The 13,426-nt window shown below is 44.2% G+C and overlaps 1 protein-coding gene across 4 annotated transcripts in view; it reads left to right on the plus strand.

The window, feature by feature from the left end:
• The first annotated feature begins 10,712 nt into the window (after positions 1-10,712).
• Positions 10,713-13,426, plus strand: part of LOC123968326 (enoyl-CoA delta isomerase 2-like) — a 10,183-nt gene continuing 7,469 nt past the window's right edge. Inside the window, exons 1-6 of one of the 4 annotated variants that reach the window (XM_046045046.1) lie at positions 10,713-10,879; positions 11,472-11,536; positions 12,118-12,221; positions 12,660-12,758; positions 13,039-13,230; positions 13,335-13,404. In XM_046045046.1, coding sequence (XP_045901002.1) covers positions 11,530-11,536; positions 12,118-12,221; positions 12,660-12,758; positions 13,039-13,230; positions 13,335-13,404 — 472 coding nt within the window. In that variant the 5' untranslated portion in view covers positions 10,713-10,879; positions 11,472-11,529. Of the gene's footprint in view, positions 10,880-11,011; positions 11,292-11,471; positions 11,537-12,117; positions 12,222-12,659; positions 12,759-13,038; positions 13,231-13,334; positions 13,405-13,426 lie in introns of those variants that run through there. The other 3 variants (XM_046045028.1, XM_046045018.1, XM_046045037.1) reach the window with 3 other exon arrangements.

Raw genomic sequence — 13,426 nt, forward strand, 5'->3', positions numbered from 1 at the left:
CACCCTGCAGCCTCTGGAATTTTAGAGAGGAATCTTAATTAACAGGATAGTTTCTTAGATGGAGCCCATCTGTAGTCTATAATAGAATTCTCCTACGTGTTTTCACATATTTTAATTGACTATTGTAATGGAAATGAACCATTCTGGAGATGTGAAATAAAGTTGGTCCTGAACACAGAGTTGTCTTTCTCATATTTATTCTGAGGCCTCAGAGGTACAAATCATACAGAGTACAGAGCAGTCTGCAGGAGAGTACAAACGGGTGTAAAGTGTGTGTGTGTTTTATAGAGCTGTTGGATGTCCTATTTTTGACACCTGTTGCTGTGCATAAAGATAATTTACACGAATGACAGTTACTAGAACCCGTTAGTTGGAAACAGGAAATTGTCAGACACTTAGTAGGTCAGATAGCAGTTCTGTGTCATCACCACATCATCAGCGTATGTAAAATAGAGAAAATAGAAAGATACCGAGAATGCAGAAGTGGAAGACAACTGAACTCACGGTGAAGTACATAATGATCTCGATGTATCTATTAAACAGTATAAGAATCATACAATAATGCTATAAGACATATAAATTGCCATAACACTCCCCTCTTTTTTTCATTCATTGAACAATAAAAACATAATAGAAAAGACATGGTAGTAAAACATCCATAGTTACACACCATCACTGGTTTAAGTAAATCCTTAATAAATTACCGTTAAAAAATCAACTATTTATGTGGTGTGACATACAGAAACAGTGCTATAAGGAACGCAATGGAAAATGTAAGGCAGAAACCTTCTATTAGTGACCAGGATCATCTGCATGTGGATCTATAAAGCTTCCATCTCTCATGGTTTTCCATATTACCTGTAGGCTCATGCCCAGGGGGCTCCATCTCCAACCCCTCGCCAGGAGTTAGGCAACACAGTTCAGAGGTTCCTTATTGATACATCTCTAACATCTGCGAGTCAGTTTACATACAACATACACAAAAGATGCCGAAAAACAATATAGACTGCGTAATGATAAGGAGGGGAATTAATATCAGTGATACAAACGTCTAACTGTTCTGCAAAAGCTGCTGTTCTCAGATTTGTAAGAAGATCTCATGACCAGGGAAAGTGTCAGGGTGTTGTGGTGGTTGAGCAGGTGGGACCCAAACGCAGGATGCAGAGCAGAGAACAGAACAGAAATCCAAATCCAGGGAAACACAACAGGCAGGCAGGCAGGCAGGCAACTGCTGGATTTTTGAAAGTATCCAACAGAGAAACTCCCACCCCCTCCTATCTGAACTTCCACGGTGACAGCATTATTGTCTCTGATGAGGACTGGACCCCAGAGCCAAGCACAGACAGGGACAGGACTGGGATCAGCCCAGGGTCGAGGCGAAGCAGAAGAGGGGGGCTGCCACGGTCCAAGGAAGAAGAGGCAGGACGGGGAGGACGAGGTGCAAGCTAAGCAGCACATACCTGCGTTGAGCTGCACACTCAAACAACGGCACATGAACAGGTGTATATATATTCTAATATTAGTCTATTGTCTCCCAGTGTACTTGTCTCAAAGTTTCTCTGGTGTTTCCCCCTAAGTCCTTTGGGTGTCAAAAATAAAGTGATATATAAATGTAATCCATCCCTATTGTTATTACTTTTTTATTATTGTTTACTGATTACAACTAACTACAGCTCTGCTTCAGCCATGGGCTCATCTGTGTCATGTACAGTACACCTTGCTTTACCTGATAATACAGAAAGGAGGATCAGCTTAGTGAAAAGTTTGTAATACCTGACATTGTTCTCTTAGCACTCTAGTAGACACAAACAAATGACTAGCACTATGCCACGTAGGCTAGCTATGAAAGACTCCAAATCTGCAGGTGACCTGAGGGCACAGTAGAAATAAAACATACAGGATTTTTTTACTTCTGGTGAAATAAGTAATGGCGTAACAGCACCAGTTACAGTAAAAGTTTTTCAAACAGTAGGTTTAGCTATTAACAATGTAAAATTATATTATAGGTAGCTTATATGCCAGAAACACAGATACTTGGGGACTTTTAGCCATCATTGTTTATGTTCACTAACGTTGAAATGTCTTTCTCATAACTACAAAAACACACAGCTACATCACCACATTTGTAAAACAAGACACAAGATAATCAGACAAAGAGATTAGATACAATGTAAAGATAACGTAAAGTTAGGTGTAAACATAGTATAACAATATACCTATATGGTGAATAGCTAAACCGGCGCAGTCTACACTTACATTGTCTTACCTAATGTTAGTGTCGCAAAATACTGCTTGCGCTGCTGTTTTTCATCATCTCTACTCTGGCTCCTACACCAGTCTGCACTCGTAGCAACAGTTAGCTGTATGCTAAGTAGGTGGCTACATGCTAGCGATGAAAGTAACGAATTACCATCAAAATGATAAAAGCCAGATTTAAAGCCACCACACTGTGACAGCCTCTCGTTGTTCCTCAGTTGTCACTATCGTTGAAAAGCCACGCAGATATCACCCACCGGTCTGACCGCTTCGCTCATCGGTCTGAGAGCTGACCAGGTGCGCACGGGGGCAGCTCCTGTAGCAGCAGGGCTGGTAGCCATGGCAGCGAGTGAGAGTGACAGTCAGCCAGCCAATCATTGCATTCGGTCCGAACAAAACTAGTGTCTGTGTTTACTGCAGCACTGAGAGGACTACAGACAGCCGATTTTTATACTCTCTTTTTCAGAGCACCTAACTTTTTAATATGCATTGCTGTATAAAGACAGTTTCAACAAATATGACAAAAAGTGTTTTAGAAACAACTTGCCTACCCTGCCTTTAAACAGGAAACATGAACACAAAAACCACATTCCTAACAGAAAGTGTGGATGGGAGTGGAGTGTATCTCGTGGAAGTGTGAGAGTCAGGAAAGTCTGTCACTCACTTTTAGGTTTTCTCATGTCACTTAAATCAGCAGTGGTGAGACCAGATATTTTCCCCACTAGCCCACTGATGACAGCTTCCGGTGGTGAGGAACTTCTCTGTAGCGACCCACGCGAGTTCCGTTGTTGTTGATTATAATCACCCAAGAAGAATGACAGAGCGGGATTGTCAGTGGTCCAAAAATAACTTAAACAACTCCTTACTAATGCGAGGGAAAAACACAGGCAAACGATGGAACAAAACTTCCAAACATCAAATACCAAAAAACTTTGGGACACAATGAAATCAGTGACTAATATGAACCCTGCAAAACAACAAATCATCACACTGGACGACCAACATAAATCAAATGGGCTGAATGACTTTTACCTGCGATTCGACTCCCAAAATTTCTCTCAGGAATGTGACAGTGTTCTGCAGTCCCTGCCAGCAACTGACACTATCTGTTATCTGGAAGTGGACCCATTTAGCATCCAGTGACTCTACAGCAAAGTGCACATGGGCAAGGCCACAGGCCCTGATGGCCTCCCAGCCTTTCTGCTCAAAAGCTGTGCAGAAGAACTAACAATGGCACGGTACCCTATTTTTTGTTGAATACTCACACTGTCCCAGCTCTGTGGAAGAAATCAACTATAACTCCAATGCCTAAAAAAAACAGGCGCCTCAGAGAATAATGACTTTTGTCCCATAGCTCTAACCTCGATTGTAATGAAATGTTTTGAGAATTTTGTTGTGTCTATACTCATGAAGGATGTTGAGTCAAAGTTGTACGTGTACCAGTTTGCCTATAAGCAAGAATGCAGCACTGATGATGCAATCGTTTGCATCTCACACTTTATTTCTAAGCACCTTGGAAACATAGAAGCTTATGCTAGAATCTTGTTTGTTGATTTTATTTCAGCCTTTAATACAGTGCAAACTCAGATGCATTTGGAGAAGCTTAAAACCATGAATGTTAATACTATCTTGATTAAAGGTTTTTATTCTTTTTTAACTGACAGGGCACAGCAAGTGAAGGTCAATGGTCAAAGGTCAAGGTCAAATACTGTAACACTGGAGTTCCTCAGGGTTGTGTTGTATCAACAATACTCTTCACATTGTACACCAGTGACTGTAGGAATGTACACTCTAACTATATAATGAAATTTGCTGATGATACCATGACTCCTCTGTGTACCAAGACAAAATAGACACATTTGTTAAATGGTGTGACACCATAATTTAAAACTTGTCAAGTTACCAACCAGAAGCCAGTGGTCATTAAAACCAGGAAGTAACTCAGGTGTCCTCATACAAATATTTAGCCTTCTTTGCTGGAATCCACATGTTGACAATCTGTGTAACAAATTGCAGCAGAGGCTTTATTTTTTAAGGCGTCTAAGATTGTATGGTGTGAGCAGTCAGACAGAGGCAGTTATGAAACAGGCTAGGAAAATTAAATCAGATCCTCAACATCCCGTCTTTCCTGAATACGAAACCCTGCCATCAGGAAGAAGACTCATGTACATTAGCACAATGGGCAGAGCCTTTGTCCAGGGAAGCCCTGTTTCAGCACAGCCCCGTATCAGCACAGCATATTGCTAATTTGTTTTTGACTGTGCCGTTTTCTCTCTCACCGGCGCCACCGCTGGCTGCATGATATGCACAGTGTTTTCTAAAATCTATGCCCAGGTAGTTTCCCATTTGTGTGATTTCTTCATTCGCGAAATGTGATCCGTTGTCGCTAGAAATTTCAGCTAGAATACCCCATCTTGGAATGATTTCCCTTAGTAATGCCTTCGCAACCGCATTTGCTATCTGTGACTTTGTGGGAAACGCCTCTACCCAATTTGACCACATGTCTACAATTGCCAGAAAGTGTTTCTTGCCCTCTGAGGGCGAGAGCTCAATGTATTTGCTCAAATGGTCTGGTTGGAGGTGGATGTGCTGCTGTAGCTTGTTACGGCCGCCACTGGCTGCCTTAAAGTAATTGTGTTCCTGAGTGCTTCTGGCTGCCATGCAAATCCCAGCTGTGAGAGTCCCTGTTGAGGATTGGTTCCTCTGGAGCTGGGACCGCCTACTTCCTGGTTGCTGTTCTCTGGCATCTGTGATTGGTGTGGCTGTGACTCGACCGAACCTGCCAACCAGGACTCTCCAATCAACACCAGCTGGACTACAAATAGTTTGTGTGTCCACAGTTCGGCGACTGAGCCAGTGATCAGTTTGCCTTGCTGTTGGTTGCGTACCTCTGTTAGGTAGTGAATATCAGCATCTGACGCTTTCCAGAGTCCGTGTCATTACTGTGAATTTTCTTTCGTTTAAGGCACAAAGAATTAAAACCTCGTAGTCCAACTACTTTAGATTCCCTGAATCTATTTAAGTATTCTGCAAATACTTTAGTGACCCATTGTGGACAACATAAGTCAGAGTATTATTATCAATTTGTAATTATTTACTTATACTTTCTTTAAATTGAAATTTAGACATCTCACCAGATCGGTAGAAAATTTGAGTTTGTTGGATAGCCAGCGTGCAACAATAAAGAGCGGTGGAATAGTATGAGGTTTGAAAGTCCAATGTTTAAGAGCTCTTCTCTGGTAAAAGTTACCAGAGAGGGACGGCAGAAAACAGCATTAATTAACAAAAACACAAAAAGCACTACGGAGCGTAATCACGAGGCGGCCGTCTGTTGGTATTCATTGATTATGAATGTAAAGACAAGTTAACAAGAACATCACATCCAGCACCTGGACTATCAGCACTGGCGCCCCCCAGGGGTGTGTGCTCTCCCCACTGCTCTTCTCCCTCTACACCAACGGCTGGACCTCAGGAGACCCATCTGTCAAACTCCTGAAGTTCACTGACGACACAACAGTCATCGGCCTCATCCGGGACGGTGATGAGTCGACCTACAGACGGGAGGTTGATCAGCCGGCTCTCAGGTGCGGTCAGAACAACCTGGAGCTTAACACGCTCATAACTGTGGAGATGACCGTGGACTTCAGGAGGAGTACCTGTATATCATATCCACCTTCAACATGTACATAATGAGAATAATAGTTTACTCTTCCATCCTTTGCACTCTGATCACTGCACTATTTGTCAATATGTCTATATTGTTTTGTTCATAGTGAGTATATTAGTGTTGTATAATGTTTGTGTCTGATTTTATTTTATTATTTTATTATTGTGTTGTGGTATTTTTGTATGAGTAAGCACATCGTGAGCGATGAACAATCCTGAGTCAAATTCTTCGTATGTGTACACATACCTGGGAATAAAGCTGATTCTGATTCTGATAATTTCCTGACGCTACCAGCGTGCGTTCCTCTGAAGAAATACGGAGCGAAAAAACTATGCCTGCACGGCCGAACACGCCCCTTTTATGCAAACGCGCACCACCTCTGATTAAGTTAACACCGAGGCCCAATCCCAATTTCCCCCCTCACAGACTCACACGCTTTGAGGCACGTTCCTGGGAAGGGCTTAAGGCCCATTTATACTTCTGCGTCAAATCGACAGCGTAGGTGACGGCGTTGGCTACGGGGCTACGCAAAGGCTACGCCGTCGCCTGACGTGCACCTCCTCCAAAATGTAACTACACGTCGAGTTGACGCGGACCGTAAGCTCTGTGATTAGTCGGCTGGGTAGCCTCGCAATGCCTTTACCTTTACAATTTTACCCCCATTCACGTTAGCAGAGCGCTAAACTGGAAGTTAGCCTGCTCGGCCGGCAAAAGTCAACACGGTGGACGCTGTAGCGCTACTGCTGACTAGCGTTTGGGGGTGTAATTGCAGAATGACAGAGACACCGATGCACAAGTATAAATGCATAGACCCTACGCAGGAGTATAAATGGGCTTTTAGGGCTGTCCCACTGTCAAATCATCAAGTCCATGTCCATTTTGAGCCCTTTATAGACCCTTTTCGTAAATCCGCATTTCTGCAGCCTTTAGCTGAGGGAATTGCCCACAGTTCATAGCGGTATGACATGAAACACGGGGATTACCAGGGGAAGCCCGGAAGCGAGAGAAGTGTCACAGCAAATCCGCATTATAAGAGAAGAAGAAAACAGTAAACATAGAACACATGAAGTCAGAGGAATGCAATCACCTTATTACACACTTAGTTTATTCAACTATTTATTTTAGTTTTTGCTCAATGATGCTGTTTGACCAACAATAGTGTATTGATTAATTACAAATACATATTGACATTTATCTCTCCTCCACTCTGTAGGGCAAGAGCCTGCAGGACATAAAAATAAAGCAAAAGCATAAAATAAAAGGTGTGCAACGTGTTTCAGCGTCGTCAAGGTAACGTGATAAAGTGGCAAAGTGACATCAGTAAAGTCTGTGAGGGTTAGGGCTTACCTACACCGTTGATTTGACGCAGAAGTAACTCTACTAACCAACATCTTCGTAGTACGTAGTAGTTTAACTCCAGTGTAGGTGGTCAGAGTTTGCCTGATAACCCCGAGTTAACTGCGACTAGGTTGAACTCCCTTCGTAGAAGGAACAGTGGAACATTATCTGTTGTTACATAATTAAGTTTATAAAAGAAACAGATTTTTAATTTGTGTTTGTTTGTTTATTTCTGCATGAGCTGGTGACACAAAAGACGAAGAAGAAAGAGACGCAGCTCATTGGACAGATCATATTACAGGCGTGTCTCTTCAGCCAATGGAGGAGCGGAGGAGGACAGAGCTGGGGAGCTAGAGCAGCAGAATTGTTTGACACGCAGTGTTACCCAATTTAGTCTAACTAATGCTGGAATATCAGTCAATAGCCTTCAATAATTAAGACTTTGTTCCTGCAATGCAGGACACGGATGATGGTGGGGGCGGATGGGAAAGAAATAGTAAGGGGAAAATGGAGGGAGGGATCAGCAGGTAAAGGTAATGAGAAGAAGCAGTAGCCAGTCGGAAGAGTATAAAGTGATTTTTAAGTTGAAGGAAGGGCAGTCTGGGTTTAGTTCTCTCAACCCAAGTAGGCTTGCTGGGGCATTGAAGGAAGAGTTGGCTGATATCCTGAGTACAAGAATTTTGGCTGATGGGAAACCGCTTGTATTTTGCAAGTCTGCGGCTCAGTTGAACAGAGCTGTTTCACTGGATGCGATAGTGAAGGCGGGTGGAAGGATTTATTCCAGGGAGCAAGGCTGGCTTGAAAGGGGTGATTTATGGGGTTTCTCTGGAGGTTTCCGTGGTTGAGTTGGTGAGGGGCATAGAGGGGGCAAAGGTTGATGAGGCAACACGAATTAAAATCTTTCGTGATGGAGCAAAGCGGGAATCATCAACTGTGGTGTTATCTTTTCAGGAAAGAGCCCTTCCAGAACAAGTGTTCCTAGGGTGCTTGTCATTTAAAGTGCAACCATACAGAAGGCCAACTTTGAGGTGGACTAAGAAGGTCAATAAGACGAGGGCGACATTCTGCTCCTGGAAGAGATGGATTGGGATATGAGATCTTTCAGCATATAGATGACCTTGCATTGGAAGAGGTATTGGCATTGATTAATGCACTGAAACACGCAGTGATTGTGCCGATTTTAAAACCCGGTAAGGAAGCTGAAAGCCCTGGGTCATACAGACCAATTGCTCTCACAGCTGTTATCTGTAAGATTATGGAAAGGATGGTTACTGACAGGTTGGTGTATAGATTAGGAAAGAAGGGTTTTTTCTCTACATATCAGAATGGTTTCAGACTTGGTCGTGGTACTATGGATTCAGTTTTAGTGTTGGATGATGATATCAAGAAAGCTCTTGTAAATAAAGAGGTGGTGGTAGGTGTGTTTTTTGATATAGAGAAGGTTTATGATATGCTGTGGAAAGACGGAGTAATCATTAAGCTGTATGATGCAGAGATTCGGGGCAGAATGATTAATTGGATTAAGGACTTTCTGAGGTCACGGTGTATTCAAGTAAGAGTAGGAGGGAGCTTTTCTGACTCTGTGTTCGTAGAAAATGGGACTCCGCAGGTTAGTGTCATCAGTCCTGTTCTGTTCAATGTAATGGTTAATAATATGTTTGATGAGGTAGGAAGTGGATTTCAGCGATCTTTGTTTGCAGATGATGGAGCAATGTGGAAAAGAGGCCGTAATACTGGGTACTTATTTAAACAGATGCAGTGTGCTTTGAATTAGGTGCAGGCTTGGAGTGATAAGTGGGGTTTTAGGCTATCATTGAAAGTTGAATGGGGAACCACTTGAGAGAGCCAGGGTCTTCAAGTTTCTTGGGGTCTGGGTAGATAAAAAGCTAACGTATAAAGAACATTGGTGTATAATTGGTGAATGGTGAATAAATGTGGAAAGGTTATTAATATTATGAGGTGTTTGGCTGGATGTTCTTGGGGTGCAGATAGGAACCTTATGCTGATGATTTATAAAGCTATGATAAGATCAATTTTTGATTATGGGTGTCTTGCATATGGATCAGCAGCTAGGTCCACGCTTAATAAGTTAGATTTGGTTTAATCTTGGGCCTTGAGGATATGTACCGGGGCATTACAGACAACGCCGATTCTGTCGCTGTTAGTGGAAGCAGGGGAGGTTCCGCTAAGGCTGCGACGTGCAAAATTGGCAATAGATTATTTCGTAAAAATGAAAAGCTTTGGGTCAGCTCTTCCTTCAGTTTCTTTGTTAGCAGAGTGTTGGGAGTTTAGAAAGGGTGAGAGTAGGCTTAATAGATATAGTGTTTTACATTCTGTTAAGACATACGCAGAGGAGCTTAAGCTTAATGAAAGGAAAATGGTGCCTTCTGTCTACTGGCCATCTATCTTTCATTGGCTATTGCCTGAGGCTGATGTAGACATAACTATTAAAAATTCAGTAAAGGAAGGAAGTGTAGGAAATGCTGCACATTATGTACAGGAGCATCTTAGGAAATTATGGTATAGCTCCATAGATATTTATACAGATGGATCTAGAGACCCTGAGAATAAGAAAGTGGTTTATATGTTCCCCAGTTTCATGTTAGACAGTGTCATAGACTGCCTGATGGTCTTTCAATCTTTACAGCTGAACTGGTAGCAATCATACGGGCTCTGCGGTGGGTAGAAGAAAGTGGGGTGGAGAAAGCCATCATTTGTTCTGACTCACTATCTGGCTTGATGGCGATAGGGGGAGAAAGAGGAGGGGCTAGGTTAGATTTAGTCGGGGAGATCTTCACAAGGGTTTATAGATTAGAGAGGCGGGGGTGTAGTGTGGGTTTCTTGTGGGTTCCAGCACATGTGGGGGTTGAGGGGAATGAGGCTGCTAGGGCAAGTTTAGGAAGGGAAAATGTGGAGGTGGAGGTGCCATTTGACAGACTGGAGTGCCGTAGCATCATTAAGGAAAGACTGACACAACAATGGCAGCACGAGTGGAGTAAAGACACCAGCGGGAGAAAGTTCTATGACGTAAAACCAGTAGTCAAACCTGGGAACACAATTATCTTGCCTCGGGTGGATCAGATTAAGTTGGCCCGATTAAGACTGGGTCATTGTGGATTGGCAAGTGGGCTGTTCCTGGTGGGAAAGCACAGGGACGTCAAGTGCCAAGTCTGTGGAGCACAGGAGTCTGTCAAGCATGTCATCATGTTCTGTCCGAGATATGCTGAGGAAAGGAGATTGTTGTTCATTGGCCTAAACGTTCTGGAAGTTGATCTATTATCTGTAAAAACTCTGATGGGTGATGGTCCTAATCAAACAGAAAGAGCATTGGAACTATTTCACTTCCTAAAAGCCACGGGCCTATATTGGAAAATATAGGTCAGGGGGAGCTTTAATGAAGACTGTCTTTATCACCAGTGGGAGGCAGCAATGTACTAACAGTGCCTAGTCTGCCGGAAAGGAACACAAGAAGAAGAGGAGCACAGAGTGGGCGGGGCCAGCTGCTGTAAGACCTGCGGTGGCAAACCTAGTTAGCTGTCCCCCAGATCTCTCCGTCCTGACCTTGGACTCCGTCGCCCTGAAGCTCTCCGCTCCCTGGCGTTTGGTGAGAAGAAGAAGGTGAGGATGTTGCTGTTAGTTCTCCGAGTCAGCAGAAGGTTAATGTGAGTTAGCAGCAGCTGCTGAATGCATCAGGAGATCAGAAGGCAGCGTCAGTCTGAAGGTTTAGAGGAGCAGCTGCTTCTTCATAGGACAGCAGAACAGCAGCCAGCTGTGACCTCTGGTCCAGATCCACAGAGGAGGGTCACCGGGCCGAGGTTCATTCACCGCAATCACAAGCAGCTTTATTGCACAGATGAGGAACGTGACTCTGGATTGGACAAAGCTCCCGATGTGCTGACTGACAGGCTGCAGTGTAGAGAACACAAGTAGACACACTGTGAACAACAACAGTGCAGGGAGGGAGTTATTATTATGTACATGATACACAGAGCAAAGGAAGCAGGAAGTATTATTGTGCAGGTGTTATGAGGTAGGTGGCTTTGGTGTACAGTTTATACAACATGACAGTATGAACAGCTCTGAAATAGAGAAGGAGTCGACCGGAGGCAGACGGCGAGGAGGCCGCCTTAGTGGCTCAGAATCTTGTCCCCACGCCAGCTGATAAACAGATGATCTGATGCTCTGAATGTTTTCTCCTCTGTGTCTCCAGCCTGGTCCGGTTCTCCGCCGTCGTTCCCGGTCTGAAGTTCCACACCACAGCCTCTCCCATGACGGGTGAGTCTGCCGCGGCAGAAACCTTTCACTCTGTCGGGGTCATGTGACCGAGCCGCAGTTTGAAGGCTGAAAGCGTTGGTCGATCGGCCGACTGACAATCGATCGATCGATAATCGGTTCTTTATGAATCAGAACGTGGCAGAAGGTTCGTCCGGTCGCAGCTTCTCACCGTGAGGACGTGTCGCTTTAAAGCTTCTGACTTCTCACTCAGACCAGCCGAACTTTCTTCACCGGCCGCGGGTCAGTGAGAGACGAGCTGACGAGCACGCAGTAAAACAGTTTGAGAAATAAAAACCACGAACATGTAAAATATAGAAACATGTCAGAGACGAGAACCGAAACAACAGCGGGAGTAAAACCTTTAAAAACATGAAGACGATTAGATAAAATAAATAATGTCCATAAAACAGCCGACTGAAGAGGAAGGGTTTAACACATCAACTCTCCCAGCAGCTCCAGGTTTAAAGACTAACAAGGCTTCTCTGTGCATCGTTATTCTTCATCATTTGGATGAATTCTCCGAGCTCAGAGCTTCAGCAGCGTCCTGTTACGTTCTCGCTGATGGCGTTCTGTGCGTGCAGGTGCGACGGTGCAGCAGTTCGAGGAGGCCAAGAGCAAACTGTCGGCGCTGAAGAACGACCCGGGCAACGAGGTCAAGCTGAAAATCTACGCTCTCTTCAAACAGGTGGGAGGTGTTCCACATGTTTGTGCTCTGCTCTGTTTCTTTAACTTGTCTCTGAAACCATGGAAACCTGTTCTGGTACAACCCCTAAATAAGAAGAACAGCTCCTGAGTTTCAGCAGCTCTTCTGCTCACATTCAGAATGTCTCCCACAGATCTGTGCTCTCTGACATGTTGAACAAAGGGTTTCTGCTTCCACATCCAAATGCTGCAAAGGTTCGTCAGTAAAAGCTGAAACGTGTCTCTAACTGATGGACGTGTCTGCTGAAAGGCCGCTGTGACACTGTTACACATGTAGGACTGAATGTTCCCACAGTATCACGTCTTACTGGAACGTTGGGTTCATTCTGTTAACAGCAGATCTGCTTTGACTCTGTCTGCAGTATGTTGTATATTAATTACACATGTAACCCTCCTCCTCCTCCTCCTCCTCCTCCTGCAGGCCACTCAGGGTCCCTGCAACACCCCCAAACCAGGCATGCTGGACTTTGTCAACAAGGTTAAATGGGAGGCGTGGAAATCTCTGGGCTCCGTACCACAGGTACTCCTGCTGCAGGATCTGTGTATATATGGATTATAATTATAGATGGATTCATGTGTTCATCATCAGTTTAATGGTGCAGCTCATTTTAATGACCTTATATTCTGCTGGCAGATCAATAATCATTTATCTAAATCATAAGAACGCATCTTAATCTATTTTGTCTGTAAAGTAACAAAAGCTTTCAAATAAAGTGAGCAGCTGCACCGGTATTAAAGTCGCTCAGCAGTTAAATAACAAATGATTCCTTTATTGATGCTCACGTCTTTGTGTCGCTCAGGATGAAGCCAGGCAGCAGTACTGCGACCTGATTGGCTCCCTGGTGGCGGCAGAAGGTGGAAGCTCCGCCCAGGTGGCAGCTCAGCCCGCTGGGAGCGGGACGACGTACGAGACGCTATTGGTCACCACGGAGGACGGCATCACCACCATCAAACTGAACCGACCGGCCAAGAAGAACGCCATCACTACTGAGGTGTGTGTTTCAAACCTGTTGTTCGGTATAACGTCCTCGACAGACTCTCTCTGTCTCCCAGTTTCTGGTTTTGTGTTTTCACGCTGCTTCCTCTTCTCTCACAGATGTACTCTGAGATCATGGCAGCTCTGCAGCAGGCGGCTAAAGACGACTCGGTCCTCACTGTTTTCACTGGTACACACACACACACACACAC

Source organism: Micropterus dolomieu, linkage group LG01 (genome assembly GCF_021292245.1).
Source record: "Micropterus dolomieu isolate WLL.071019.BEF.003 ecotype Adirondacks linkage group LG01, ASM2129224v1, whole genome shotgun sequence".
In the NCBI taxonomy this organism is placed as follows: domain Eukaryota; kingdom Metazoa; phylum Chordata; class Actinopteri; order Centrarchiformes; family Centrarchidae; genus Micropterus; species Micropterus dolomieu.